Below are 14,951 nucleotides of genomic sequence, written 5' to 3'. Positions count from 1 at the left end.
TACAATTGAGATATGATTTGTACTTCCAGTCATGCTTCTTTATTTATTTATTTTAGTTTGGCTAGTTTTGCTTTTTGGTTATTTTCCTCCCCCTTTACTGAGATACCTCCTGCTGTTAGTTTTGGGCACTATTTTTCAATTCCTCTTCTTGTAGTGTTTTGTTCAAAATGCTTTGCAGAGCTGGTTTTCTTGCTGCAAATTCTTTTAGCTTTTGTTTATCGTGGAAGATTTTAATTTCATTGTCAAATTTGAAGCTCAATTTTTCTGGATATAGTATTCTTGGTTGGAATCCATTATTTTTCAGCGTTTGAAATACATTATTCCAGGATCTTCTCGCTTTCAACGTTTGTGATGAGAAATCGGTCATTAACCTAATTGGTTTACCCCTGAATGTAATCTGCCTCTTTTCTCTCGTAGCTTTTAATATTCTCTCCTTGTTCTGTACGTTGGCTATCTTCATAATTATATGTCTTGGAGTTGGTCTATTATGGTTTTGGATGTTTGGGGTCCTGTAGGCTTCCAGGATTTGGCAATCCATTCCATCTTTCATCTCTGGGAAGTTTTCTAGAATTATTTCATTTAATATGCTGTCCATTCCTTTGGTTTGAATCTCTGTGCCTTCTTCTATCCCTATGACTCTCAGATTTGGTTTTTTTATGACATCCCATATCTCTTGAATAGATTGCTCGTGGGATTTAAGCATCTTTTCTGTGTTGACTATATTCTTTTCAAGTTGATAAACCTTGTCTTCATTATCTGATGTTCTGACTTCTACTTGATCAAGTCTATTTGTAATATTCTCGTTTGAGTTTTTAATTTGGTTTATAGTTTCCTGCAATTCTAGGATTATTGTTTGATTTTTTTTTTAAGATCTCTATCTCCTGGTAGAGCTCGTTCTTTGCCATTTGAATTTGTTTGTTTAATTCATTTTCAAAATATACTTTTATTTCTTGGACTTGCTGTCTCATGTCTTCTCTAATATTCCTTTCCATTCAAGTTAGGTATGCCTTGAGTTCTTTCCCTATCCCTGTTTCTGATGTTTCTATGTCCTCCTGTAGAATTGAGTTGTCTTGCATTGTTTGTAATCCTTTTTTTCCCTTGTTTTCTCATGTTGTCCACGTTACTTTCCAGCTCTTTTTGATTGTCGTGTTTCTGCTCTCTTCTATAGATTTGTTTTGTTTCTGTATTACTCTGATGTCTCTCCTTTGTGTTGTTAAACTATGCCTGCTAACGTGGATTCCGCTGGAAAGGAATTCTGATGTCCGAGCTCCAGTGACGACACTACTCTGCTATGACGGGCCCCAGTCTCCTTGCCGGGGTGCCCTAATGGGGGGGTGTGACTGGACTGTCTCTGTGTGGTTTCAGCTCCCGGTCGCAGCAGGCGGGCAGTCTCCAGCCGCCCAGTATCACAGGCCGTGGGCAGGTGATCAGTCGCCAGTGGGTGGGCGTTCTCCTACCGCCCAGTTACACGGGCAGTGGGTGAACTGTCGCCGGCGGGCCTGCAGTTTACAGCTGCCCAGTCACGAGGGCCTTGCCTCTAGTCTCCTGGTTTCTCCTGCTAGTCTTGGTTTCTCCTGTTTTGTTGTTGCAATCTGTTGGAGAGTGGCGGTGGATACTTCAGCTCTCCAAGATGGTGGCCGCTGGTTGCCTTAGTGGAGTGTCCCTTGTGGGGGATGGGACTGTACTGCTTCCTTCCCTGTCTGCAATCCCGAACTCAGCCCGGGGGTCAGTGCAGGCTTGGCTGGTGGGATACCACCGTGTCGCAGCCACTTATCTCCCTGCTTACTAGTTAATCCCTTCTCTGTGGCGCCACGCCTTCTGTAGCCGTGGGGCAGGCCGCGGGCATCAGACGGCCTGGATCTCCGGGGTCACACCGTTGGCTTTTGGGATCCCCGGCACTCTATGGTTTTGATTTTTTCTGCTTGCCCCTCCCCCAGCGCTGGCTAGACAGGTTTTGTTTTGGCTGCTGATGGGAGGGGGGGTTGAAGGTCAGGTGCCTCTAGTTCTCCTTTAGTCTTTATGCAGGCTCACTGTGATACTCCCTCCCCCTGAAAGTCTAGGAGAGATTTTATGCAAAATCCCCCTATGTATGGAGGCTGAACTGAGTGCCACACACCTGTTTTGTTGTTGCAATCTGTGGGAGAGTGGCGGTGGATACTTCAGCTCTCCAAGATGGTGGCCGCTGGTTGCCTTAGTGGAGTGTCCCTTGTGGGGGATGGGACTGTACCGCTTCCTTCCCTGTCTCACCATTCTATTTTCTGTTTCTGTTTCACTTGGCATAATGCCATCAAGGTTCATCCAGGTTGCAGCATATACAAAATTTCCTTCTTATTTTAATTTAATTTTTTGTGGTACTGAGGATCGAACCCAGGGCCTCATGCTTGCTAGGGAAGTGCTATACTACTGAACTGCATCCCCGGGCCATTTCCTTCAAGATAGCATAATATTCCATTGTATGGATATACCACGTTTTGTTTATCCCCTCATCCATTGATAGACATTTGGGTTGCTTCCACTTTTTGCTATTGTGAATGATGCTTATGAATATGATGTATCAATATTGGTATGAGATTCTACTCATCTGTATGAGATTATTCTTTTGGGTATATGCCTTGAAGTAGAATTGCTATATCTTATGGCAATTCTGTTTAAGAAGAACCACTGTCATATTTTTCCCAGTGGCTACACCATTTTACATCTTCATTAGTAATGCACAAAGGCTTCCCTTTATTTGTTCATCTAATATGCTACATGGTCTCTGGTGAGGCATCATTCCTCTGTGCCTCGTAGTTTCCTTATCTATAAAACAAGGAGGTCAGAATAATCTGTAAGGTTTCTTACAGCAGTAAAAGAACTGTCTGGGCCTAATTAACTCAAGTTGAAATTAGGGCCAGAAAGCAGTCTGGATGATTTATGGAGCATGACTTGATACTTGAATCCTCCTCCTATTACAACAAAGTAATATTTTTTTTTTTCCAAGAGAAGAGCAGACTCTAAAAACCATTTAATGCACATGGCTCTCATAATAGTGGCAATCACTTCCTGAGCATGTACCCTGCCCTGAGCATCCCACATACACTATCTCTGTTCATCTGTGCAGAGAACTCAACTCCACAGGTGAAGAAACTGAGGCATGGCAGAATTATGACATCTGCCCAAGGCCACGCAGCTAGCAGTGAAAGAGCTAAGCTCTGTCCTTGGCCTGCTCTGCTCTGAAACAGGTTCTTTATCTTTCTCTTTTTGTTTTTTCTGAGGCAGGTAGGTTCTTACCCACCCAACACCATTCCTTGCTCACTCAGTGTTCCTCATGAGTCTTTTCTTTTTTCTCTCTTATTTTCTTTTGTGGTACTGGGATTGGAACCCAGGGCCTTGCACATGCCAGGTGAGTGCTCTACCATTAAGCTACCCCCATGGCTCCTCAAGCCTGGAGTACTTTTAACTATTTTCATTTACCACATTTCTATTTAAATGTCCCAGCCCTCTGCAAAGACCAGCTCAGTGTCCTCATCTCTAGCACTTAAGCATCTTAGTTTCAGGCATGAAGGCCAAAATGTACAAAAGGGTCCTCAAAATTCCCTCAGTGAATTTTTTTTCCCTAGTCATTTTATCTGATAGTTTTCAAGTGTTTTCCAGAAGATTAGTTTGAAGGCACTTCTTCCCCTGTAGAGGGGGAAGAAGCAGAATGCTTGTTGTGTGTCTGGGATGTTTACATATATTATTTCATTGAATCCTGACAACAACCCTATGGTGTGAGTTTTATTACCTCTCAATACAAGCAAGGATACTGAGAGTTAGAAAGGGAAAGATCACCAAGGTCACTCAGCCAGAAGGTCATAGGTCTGGGAAGCAGGCCTGGCACAGTGAGCCTGAAAACTTGCTCCTTCCTTGGGGAACATTGTCCCAAAGAGAACATCGAGTACCATTTAGGAAATTAGGGCTAGATAAATGACATGTAACAATCCCAGGTGCTGACTCAGGACAATGGAGCAGCTGACATTAGAAAGAGGCTGAACTAGAGGGAAGTGAAGAGAGTCATAGCTCGCTGGAAGTGGACCTGCTAGGACAGGGAACAACTGAGACTCCACTGAAGCTGAGATTCTTTACAGATGAAGCACTCGAGGCTGCTCCCTCAGAACAGACTGTGGGGGCTGTTACTAGACAATATATATGTTAATCACCAAGAAGATTTGCTGAATATTTTCATGGAAGATATAGCTTTAAGAAATTGAGTTTTATCTAAGGAGAAAGTCTTAATAATTCCACATGAACCTTAACCTTGTTTAGTACCTGCTCTCTGTTCTACAAAGCTTGGCCAAGGGAGTGTTATCTAGTTTCAGATTTAGCTGGAAAGAACTCTCTCAAGAGGACTCTGAGGTACCAGAATGCACTTGAGAACTTTAAAAAATAGGGAAAAAAAATTAAGAAAAGCAGATGTGAGTGACATCTGATCCAAAAATTGATGGGATCTCTTCAGATTTCTACTAGACCTGTATTCCAAAGGTATGAGTTATTTATCAGAGGGGTACTCATCTAAATTGTCTGTCTCTAAATAGAGAACATCAGAGTTTCTCAAGGAACAGACTGACTTTTTCCAGTGGGGATTGGGGAGAGATACTGAGGATTGAACTCAGGGACGCTTGACCACTGAGCCATATCCCCAGTCCTATTTTTGTATTTTATTTAGAGACAGGGTCTCACTGAGTTGCTTAGTGCCTCACTTTTGATGACACTGGCTTTGAACTCGTGATCCTCCTACCTCAGTCTCTCAAGCCACTTGGATTACAGGCCTGCGCCACCGCGCCTGGCTAGACTAACTTATTTCCCACTCACCACAGTACCAAACTAAGGGATCTTTATATGCCAAGGCTCACAATGCACATTTCATTATAGCTGAACAAGCATTTTCATTCCATTTATAAACTCTAGGGTCTTTCTTTTAAATGTTAAAGTAGTCTAATCAGCCACAGTAATCAATAAAACCTGTGCACCTGGAAAAACCACTAGTTTTTTGATGGCTGTTGTCTTGGGTCAAGCTATGATGCCTTTAGGATCATGAAGAATCAGATTCTGGGCCCTGGAGCTGGGAAAATATTGATGCAAAGTATGCCTGATACAGTTTATATTATCAAGGTTAGCTGTGGCCAATCCAAGTGAGTACATTTCCCTTCAAGAAGTTAAGAAACTTCAGGACGTGGGTCCACAAAGATAAGCCCTTCTCCTTTTTTTTTTTTTAACACAATTATAAGAGCCATGTTCTTCGTCTTCTTCGTCTAAAATTTCCACTAACTGTAAATTACTCCTATGAAAACATTCTAGGTAGGAGACATTTGGTGAAATCCCAAAATACTTTGTTTTAATTTCTATATGAGATTAGTGCTTTTTCAATTTTAGGACATTTTTTTGGCTTCTGAGCTCCTGAGAATCAAGTTATGAATTATGATTCACTTTGGCAACGTTTGCCTGAGAACAATTTCTGTGATTATTTTTCTTTTAGAGATGCAGGGAATTCTCAGGGGCAATCTTGCCTTCAGTCCCAGTACACAGTGACCATTCTCAAAATGGCATTGATTATAAAGTTGAAGACTGCTAAAAAGACAAGTCTTTCAACAAGATTGCTAATATTTTCCAGATTTAACATTTTTGTTCCAATCACTAGAAAGGACATAACTTGAGGAAGATAATTGTAAGAAATATAAACTGAGGTTAGTATCCATGGGACTTTACCCAACAGATAATGAATTGTTCTGATTTTCCCCTACTCAAAGAAGTAATTAATTCACTTCTATATCCCCTGTGTACATAGCAGGTGACAATACATAATTTTTAAACTCAATCTAATGGGGTTACAGAACTGACCCAAATTATATATACTTTCTTAGTTTTAACAGAAGGATATCAAATCCATGTTTCTTCCACACTTCAAAGTAAGGCATATAACATGATGCCTTGAGTGCATTAAGAAATAATAAAAAGTCTCCCAACATGATGCATGACCATATTCCACCTAAATCTTGGCTTGGCACCTGGCTTTCATAAAGATAACAGGGTGGTCAAAGAACTCTGCAGAGGCATGGCCTGATCATGAAGGAGGGACATCATTTCACCTAAACTCAAGCCATAATGCTAGAAATACTTGATATCTGGCAAACAAAGCTATTAACTGTTATCGAAGTTGGCCCCTTAATCACTATTGCATAAGAGGAAGCCAGACAAGACCTGAGAGAACTCTGGTTCTCTGATCCTTTAGGTTGAAACACAAATTTGAGTTAGGGCTGGGCACTTACTGGTAGGAAGTACTCAAAAAAGACACAAGAAGCACATACAGCAAGGTGGTCTGCAGTAGGTGGGAAGCCAAACTTACAGATTTTAGGATCCCTGTGGCATCTTCATGGAGCCAGGTAGGGTAGACCACCTCATCATTCAGGATGGCCTCAAAGAGGTCGTCTTCATTCTCAGCCTCGAAGGGTGCATGACCACAGAGCATCTCGTAGAGCAACACGCCCATGGCCCACCAATCCACAGCAGGCCCATACAGCATTTCCTGGAGGATCTGTGCAAAGAGGGCAATGTGACAGGTGCTTCGTGCATCTGGTTATCAAAGGTATTCTTCATGTCTAGGGGCAATGATGGATTAGGAAATATCAAACCACAAAAATGGAATCCCCTGTGTTGGTATGCAGTCTCCATTCCATGTCTATGGAGTAGTCTGTTTCCCTGTGGTTGACTCTGAGGCTCCTTCTCTTCTAGGTGATCAAAAATTGATGGCCTATTTCAGCCAAGGGATGGCACATGAAAAGCCAACACAGAAAGTGTTTTGAAAATCCACCAGTGCAGAGGGAAGAGGAGACTGAGATCACTCACTCATATGGGAAAGATTGAAGAGCTTTTCTTTAGATCTGCTAAGCGAGGCTGAAATTAAATCACTGAGCAGAGACAAACGGATAAAGAGTCACGAGCAGAACACACTTTGTCCTTATTTAGAGCTAAGGCCTAAAACAGCTGCAAAGTTTACAAAAACTTTTTTTTTTTTTAAACTCAAATTCTTCTTTAGAAAAACCTCAGACATTTTCAACCCCATTCACCCAATGAGCTATAAATGAGTCTGGGCTGAACCACACAAAAACAGCCAGTGGCATTTCTGGTCAGGGTTACTATAGACCTCAAATTTCAAAAGCCTTATGAAGCAGGCCCACTCACCTCTGGAGCAATGTAGTCAGGTGTTCCACAGAATGTGGCTGTGGTGACGCCATTACAGATCCCCTCCTTGCACATTCCGAAGTCTGCCAGTTTACAGTGACCCTCATGGTCTAACAGCACGTTGTCTAGTTTCAGATCTCTGAAAGAAACCAAGGGTAGCAGCATGTGATAAGGCAGCCAGGCCTCAAACCACCCACCTGGAAGAACTGGCTCACAAGATGGGTCATCAGACCACAAAATTGTCACATGGGCTTTCTGTACATGCTTCAGAAAGAATTAAACTTTTCTGGGTTGTCTGGATAAATAAAAAAAAAATCTATATCAAATCTCAGAACATGCCTCTATGTTCCTAGACAATGGGTCCCCATGAACAGCCTAGCCATTTAGAAAAGTATAGACTGCCCTTTAGAAAATGTGGGCTGAGCATGACTTTCCATGTACCTTGTACCCAAAAGAAATCCACCTATCTCATCACTCATTTTCTACTCAGGCACCCATATCTGCCCATGAGAGTTCACTCAGTGAGCATTCATGGAGAAAGTGGTCACTGGGTGCCTGCCTGGGTCTGTGGCAGGCATCAAGAGTACAGATGATCTTTGTCCATAAGGAACTCTCAATACAATGGGGACACAGATATTTGCTAGACTATAAACTTCATGAGATCAAGTTGATTTGGTTCACCATTATGTCTAAAATAGTGTACCAAATAAATACTTGTATATATATGTACACACACACACACACACACAGAGATACACACCAACTGCTGTATAGTACAAATAGCATATAAACCAAGTGCTGTAAAAGAAACGTAAGAGGGAACAATTAATCCTTTCCAGCAGGAGAGAGAGAGAGAGAGAGAGAGAGAGAGAGAGAGAGAGAGAGAGAGAGTGTGTTTCATAGCAGAAGCAGAAATGGAGCAGGGTCTGATGGCATGAGTCACAGTCTTCCAGGCAAAGAAGGGGGGTGTGAGAAGGTTGTAGTGGCAGATGGATGTAGCAGGTGCCCAGAGGCAGGCACAGAGGCGTGGATGTGCAGGCCTCTCAGAGAAACATGTTCTGGAGAGGGACCGGAGAATGGGGCTGGTGTGGGAGCATGCGGACATGAAAAAGCTTAGGGCTGGAGAGGAAACTGAGGTCCTTCAAACTATGGAGTGCCCCAAATGCCATGTTAATGAATTTTGATATTTAGGTATTAGGTGAAAGGGAAGGAGCTCCCTAATTAAGGGTGAAGCAGGCCCCTCCCAGATAGGGTAAAGATCGGATTTGGGCAGCTGACACTGTTAGGGAGATGGTGAGGACTTAACCAGGCAGTGAGTGATAAGGAGTGGAAAGTCTGAGGCAGGAAAGGGAAAGTAAGCAGAGCTTCTGTGAATGCAAAATTAGTAGTGAGGACTGACGGACACTTAGGGTGGCCAAGGAGAAGTAGCAGAAAGATGGCTTCTGCATGAGTGGGGATATCAATAACCAGGAAAGGGAAAAAGAACAGGGTCTGTGTGAGTGTGTCCTGTGTCCACAGAAGGCCTAGTAGATTATGGGGAGCTAAGGACAAAGGGCACTTTTTACCCCTGTCCAGCCCCACAGAGTAGAATCCACATGAGCAAAAATAATTTCTAGCAGAGCTGTTTGGTAAAGCCCTCCACGTAGGTGGGAACTTGGCCACACACTGAAAACTGTCTGTAGGTAAAGAGCAGTACCCTCCCCAGCACAAGCTTCTAGCACCTGGTTCTCCCAGGTGCATGGTTAGAGAGGAAGGTCAGTTGCCAGTGTGGGCTGGGAAAGTCCTGCAGACCAACCCAATGGATACCTCCTGAGCACAGCAGATTGATGACAGAATAGCCTGACCTGTTGGTGAGGTCTGTTTTTTGCTGGTTAAAGGGGCGATGTACTCAATGGCAAACCACATGTCCCACCAGTGAGAGGAGGCTGCATGTCAAGCAGGGGACACTAGATGACCAGGAGATTCCCTCAATTGGAGATCTGCTGTTAATGGCCAGTGAGTGAGGCTATCCTGGCATCAGGCCACCAGGGGCTATTTGCTTGGGAGCCGTGGTGTCCCCGTCCATGTAGTATCTTCATGGTGTCTGGAACTGGCTGTTCCCTGGAGCCTCACATTTACAGAAGGCTGAATCTGGGTACCTGTGGTTCTTTCTATTTCCCTGTCCCTGGACTAAGAATAAGAGACCTGTTGGCCTGCTTAGGCCCCAGGGAAAAAGCTGGTCTCTGTCCAGCCAGGATCACGTTGCAGCTGAGGAGGTAGGTGAGGACAGAGCCGGCATGACTGGTTCCCTGACTGTGCCCTGTGAGGTGATACAGCCTGGCCGGACAGGTCTTACAGATGGCGGTCACTGGAAAATGCCCAGAAATGAAAAGGAATCTCCATTTTCCAAGAATCCCTGACAAGTGTAGTGACCATGGCAGAGCTTCCTTGGCACAGACCTCCCCCACCCCTCTGCTCCTCTGCTCCCAGCCATGGTCTCCCAGTAACAGGGGCACAATAAGGTCAAGGGGTGTGCAGTGCGAATGTACCCATTTCAGCAATGCAAACCCCTCTCTGCCTCTAAACCAGACCTGGCCTTCAAATCAGCCCCTACCCCTCCTCCATGCGGAATCCTTCTTTCCCCACAAGCCTCTGTTTTCAGTGGGCTGCAGTTTAAGGATGCTGCTTCCTTCTCTGCTTACACACACACACACACACACACACACACACACACACACACACGTATAAGGTATTCAATTCCAGCTTCCATGTGAAGCTGGACTTGGGAGCACAGGTGGGGGGTGAGGAATGAGGACCATATGGTATGTCACAAGGAAGACCACAGCCAGGTGGTTTCCTATCAATACCTGGTCCTCTGGCTCCTGGAGACTGACACCAACTATGAGGGAGACAGCAGCTGGCTGAGGTGGGACATGATAGTCTGAGGCCCCAGGAGACAGTGAGGTCATGGGGGACTGAACCTGTGAGGCTGGCTTTATTGACACCATGTCCAGGCCCAGTGGTCCAGGCCTGTGTGGGCCTGAGGCCAGAGCTCTCTCACTCACACTTCCAAACAAGGTTACTGAGTTTCTGAGTTGTCCAGAAGCCGTTATGCCTACTGAGGTCTCGGAAAAGATCTTCTTGGGCAAGAGGGACAAGTGCTGACAGAAACCCACAGCATTCTAAAGAGCGACCTGTGATTGCTCAAGAGAGCTTGTGACTAATGTCCCAGGTTAAGAGTTTGACTGCTTATTACTCAGCTACTGTCATGGGGAGCCAGAATCGCTCAGGGAGAGAAAAGTGCTTGGTAATCACTTTATCCGTCACCCATCACAATCCCCTCTGCACAGAGGAGTCTCGGAACTCAGCTCTCAAAAGACACACCTGAACAGCACAGGGGATGTGATTCATCTGGTCATAAGACGCCCAGGGCCATAAAGGCAGGTTAGATACCTTAAACCTGACTTTTCAGTCTATTTTTAAGCATTCTCAGAGCTGTACCGAGTCCTGAGGGAAATGCCGCAGCAGGTTCTACACCAGGTACTATCTAATGGGACACAAACCTCACAGTTGGGATCCCAAGATGATTCTGTCAAGAGTGTTATATAACCCCCAGCTGCTCATTCTGCCCTCAGCCCAAATCTCTCACACTTCACTGTGAAGTCTGTCCTGATGTCCCCAGTCAGATACCAATGTCAACTCTGCCCCTAGAGCACAGAGTTCATACTGCTTTGACAGCACCCTCGTACTGGCTTCCAGAAGGCTCTGTGTGTGCATCTGTCACCCCCTTAGCAGGAGCTGAGTCTTACTCCTTCCTAGATCCAGCTCCATCCTGGCAGAAGGTGCTGACCAAAGAGATCAATGGAAGGATTTCAGATGGACACCAGGGGAGCAACCCTGGCCAAATTCAAAGCATTTCTTGATTTCTTATTTGTAGGGGAAGGAAGTTCCATAAAACTGGGACCTTTGTTCTTAAGTAATTAAACTTATAAAAAGCCAAGTGTTTTACCCCTCTATGATAGATTCCAGAGGGAAAATAAGAAACCTGAAACGGGAGCTCAGATTCATTTCCTTAGTGAAGCTGGAGAAAAGAAACTAATTTAGGAGGAGCAATCATAGGGCAAAGAAGACCAAGTAGAAACCTCTCCCCTCCACTGGCTTGCATCCAAAGGGAGGAGTCAAACAAGAGAAGCATGGATCAAACAAATCCAAAGGTTACTGAGCCATGTACGGCCATGGTCAGCTTCCACAATAAGGGTAGATCATACCTTTATTAGGGGGGAAAAAGCAAAAGCAAGAGAAAGAGGGAGAGGGAGAGAGAGAGGGAGGGAGATGGAGAGGGAGGGAGAAAGACAGAGAGAGAGAGAATATTACTCTATGACTCTTGACTTAATTTGATGTGCAGAGGTCAGTTTTTGGCTTTGGAGTTCCTCAACCTTGTATGCCAACATATAACTCAGCAGCCAAACTTAGCAAGGCTGCACAATGAAGATTACAAGTTCATACAGGGCAGAGGCTCAGATCCTAAAATGGCAAAAACACAATTACGGGCTCACCAGTCATTAGCTCACTGAGCACTGGTATTTAATAGCTAAAGCTTTTGTCATGCAAGCAAAGAAGGGTAGACAGGGTTATTTTATCCTCTCTGTTTGCCTGAAAGGTACATTGTTCTTGCTGGGTAATCAGGGTTACTTAAAATGCCCACAGTAGTTTCAGAGAAAATTCCCAAGTGGTTGAAGACAAAGAAGATTCAGAAATTGGATTTATTTTGTTTCCATCCTGAACTATCCTGAGAGTAATAAAACAGAATAGCGTGAGTCTTTCTGCTTAGATCACTAGAAATCAGTTACCCCTCTAAAAGAAATAAAAGAAGTGAGTTGTGAGTTGGCTCCTTGAATAATGGATCTGGGAGGCTATTCACAGGAACCATTTTGAATGCATTTTTTGACTTTTTATTGTGGAAAATTTTAAGCATGAACAAAAGTATAGAGAATAATAGAACAACCTCTGGCCTGATCCCACAGTGTCAGCGGCTGTCAGCACATGTCCAATCTTGTTTCATCTATACATCTCCTCACTCCTTTTCCTGCTGGACCCACCTTTTTTTCAGATTATTTTAAAGAAAATCCAAGACAGGAAATCATCTCATCTATATTTTACTATCTTAATCTAAGAGATTATTCTTTAATAAAAATACAACTTTCATATCAGTATTCATAAAATGTACAGTTGGTACACAATGGTCAGTGTACTGTTAAAATTTGTTGTTCATTTGGTATGTGTTTCCAGAGAACCTGAAAAAAAACCTCTTCTGTGGATAATAAGAAAAATTGTGTCATCAGTAGCTACCATATGTTAAATGTTCACTGAATGCTATGTACTTTATCCATACTATTCTGTTTTTATCCTTTGAAGTGGGCTCCACTCCAAGATTGTATAGTTAGCCATGGGTAAAGTCAGGATTATAACCTACTGTACCAGGCCCACTTCTTTGTGGTGGTGTTTCCAGCCAATACTCTAGGAGAACTTCACTTATTAAAACAAGAACCATTTGCGGTATCAATTAATATCACTATGAAAAGCATAATTAGAATTCTGCAAAATAAACAAAATCCTTATTCCCCACTGGCTTGAACATGGCCAAGGAGTTCAATTGATATTATGCAATTCTTGAAGGTTCAGCAATAAGGAAGTGCAAAGCAAATATTTCCCTAGAGGTCGAATATTCAAAGATACTTTATAATCCTCTTCTAAGGGTGAGAGGCTGGCATGTGGGTGCTAAGAGGTGACATTTGTCAAGAGAGTGAATCTGGATTACAATCTTAATTTCAAGACAAACAGGTCTAGCTTGTGTTTTGATTGTCTTGAGTTTATGTTGGAAAAATTTTAAAGCAAGAGGATATACTAAATTGGCAAAAGAATTTTGAAAAATCATAGAAAGAGCAAAAGCCTAAAATTTGGTTTCATCATGTTATAGACAGTGGTGCCATTCACGTATCATGTTTATAAGATACTCTACCCTTCGACCACCCAGCAATTCTTGGACTAGCATGTGTGAGCCACGCAACATGCAGGGGACTCTGGATACAATGCCGAGAATCGAACCCAGTGCCTCACACATGCTAGGCAAGCATTCTACCACTGAACCACAACCCCAGCCCAAGTTTCATGTTTTTAATGAGTCAAATCTATGAGTCTTTTATTTATAGTACTTGGGTTTTGTGAATTATTTGTAGGCTGATATAGATGTAAGTGAAAGAACAAAATACAAACTTTCATTTTCAATACTCTTAAGATCGTGTTACAATTGTAGGGCAAGGAGATAAAGGGAATGAAGAAAGGAGGGGAAAAGGAGAGGAGAGATAAAACAGGTTAAAAATCTATTTCCAAATGACAAGATTATGAACGATTTATATTTTGTATTTTCCATATTTCTTATAGGAATCAGGTATTACTTGGATAACCCAAGTCATTAAAATATGTTTACACATTCTGGCTTTAATTCTTTTCTTTGGTTTTTCTTTGCAAAGAGATATATAGGGAAAATGTCTCACAGGGAGCAATAATAAAGATTTCAAGGGAATATTGAAACAAATCATCTTACTTGGAAAACCTGCATATGTGTGTGTGGACTCAGAATTCCGAACCTGTTGCCACAAGCTCCTTTTTCACCACCGAAATGACCTAGTACCTACTATATACATAATTGTCATGGGTAGTGTTTATGTTTTCAGTAGTCCATGATGTGTCCATGAAGTTTGGACCAACTTAGGTGTGAAAATGAGGCCCTTGTTAAAAGAAGAAACACTCCTAAATGTTAAATTAAGTCCCTTTTCATTTCTCCTTATGAAGTGACACATTTTTTTGGTGATTTTAAGGCCTGAGCTCTTAGAACATCTGCTTAACAACCCGTCCATGAGATATGAACATTATTCTCGTGATGTTGAATGCAAAATTACTCATTTTGTAATGAATGAAGCAAGTGGGTAATTTCCAACCCAGTTCTGAGACTCTTTCCATCCTACCCCCTCACACCTCCTTCTAACAGCTGTCTGGGATGGGAAATGATAAAAATGAGTTCTGTGTAAGCCTGGTTATGATACCCCCTTTAAAACATGGCCAGGGACTCACAAACTAATCCCTGCAGACCAGGGGTTGGTCTCCATCCAGCTGTGGGTGTTTGATGCTCTTGATTGCAGGCAGTGTATTCCCACCTTCACGACTATGAATACACGGAACAACTAAAACTGGAGCAAAGGGACCAAGAAATTTCCCCTCACCTTGTCTCATGGTGACAAAACAAAAAAACCTTCATGGAGTCTCTGGACCAACACAGAAGGAAATGAGTTTCATGAACATTTACAGTGTGCAGGTCATATGCCTCCTTAGGATTGTCAAATAAATGAGCCGTTAGGCTGGCAGTTGAGACTTACACTTTATTTATTTTTATCAGGCCACATCCCTTACCACCCACCTCCAATGGCGGGGGCTAAAATTCCCTGGCCAAAGCAGCACAAATTTATTTAGTAGCTCTTTACAGTACTTGTATTTTGCACTTGCCAAGAAAACCTCTCTCACCAACTCTAATTGCCAAAATGTTTCTTACGTGACACCTAGCAGCCTTTGCCTTGCAGATACCCTCACAGAGAAAGCAGAGAGGCAGGACCCAGGGTTTTCAACAAAGACACCTGGAGATGACAGGCCCTTGGCAGCTGGGGGCCCCTGACCACTGGGCCTCTCTTGGACAACACAGATAGGTACAGTACACTTGGACT

The 14,951-nt window shown here is 43.1% G+C and overlaps 1 protein-coding gene across 1 annotated transcript in view; it reads right to left on the bottom strand.

The window, feature by feature from the left end:
• PRKCH (protein kinase C eta) overlaps positions 1 to 14,951 on the bottom strand; it is a 226,141-nt gene that overhangs the window by 21,187 nt on the left and 190,003 nt on the right. Inside the window, exons 11-12 of the mRNA XM_081292216.1 lie at positions 7,198 to 7,336; positions 6,362 to 6,550 (exon numbers count right to left, since the gene is read on the bottom strand). Of these exons, the coding sequence (XP_081148342.1) occupies positions 6,362 to 6,550; positions 7,198 to 7,336 (328 nt within the window). The remainder of the gene's footprint in view (positions 1 to 6,361; positions 6,551 to 7,197; positions 7,337 to 14,951) is intronic.

The sequence above is a fragment of the Spermophilus citellus genome, assembly GCF_964194105.1.
Source record: "Spermophilus citellus genome assembly, chromosome: 4".
NCBI lineage: Eukaryota > Metazoa > Chordata > Mammalia > Rodentia > Sciuridae > Spermophilus > Spermophilus citellus.
This window is presented reverse-complemented; position numbering and strand designations above follow the sequence as displayed.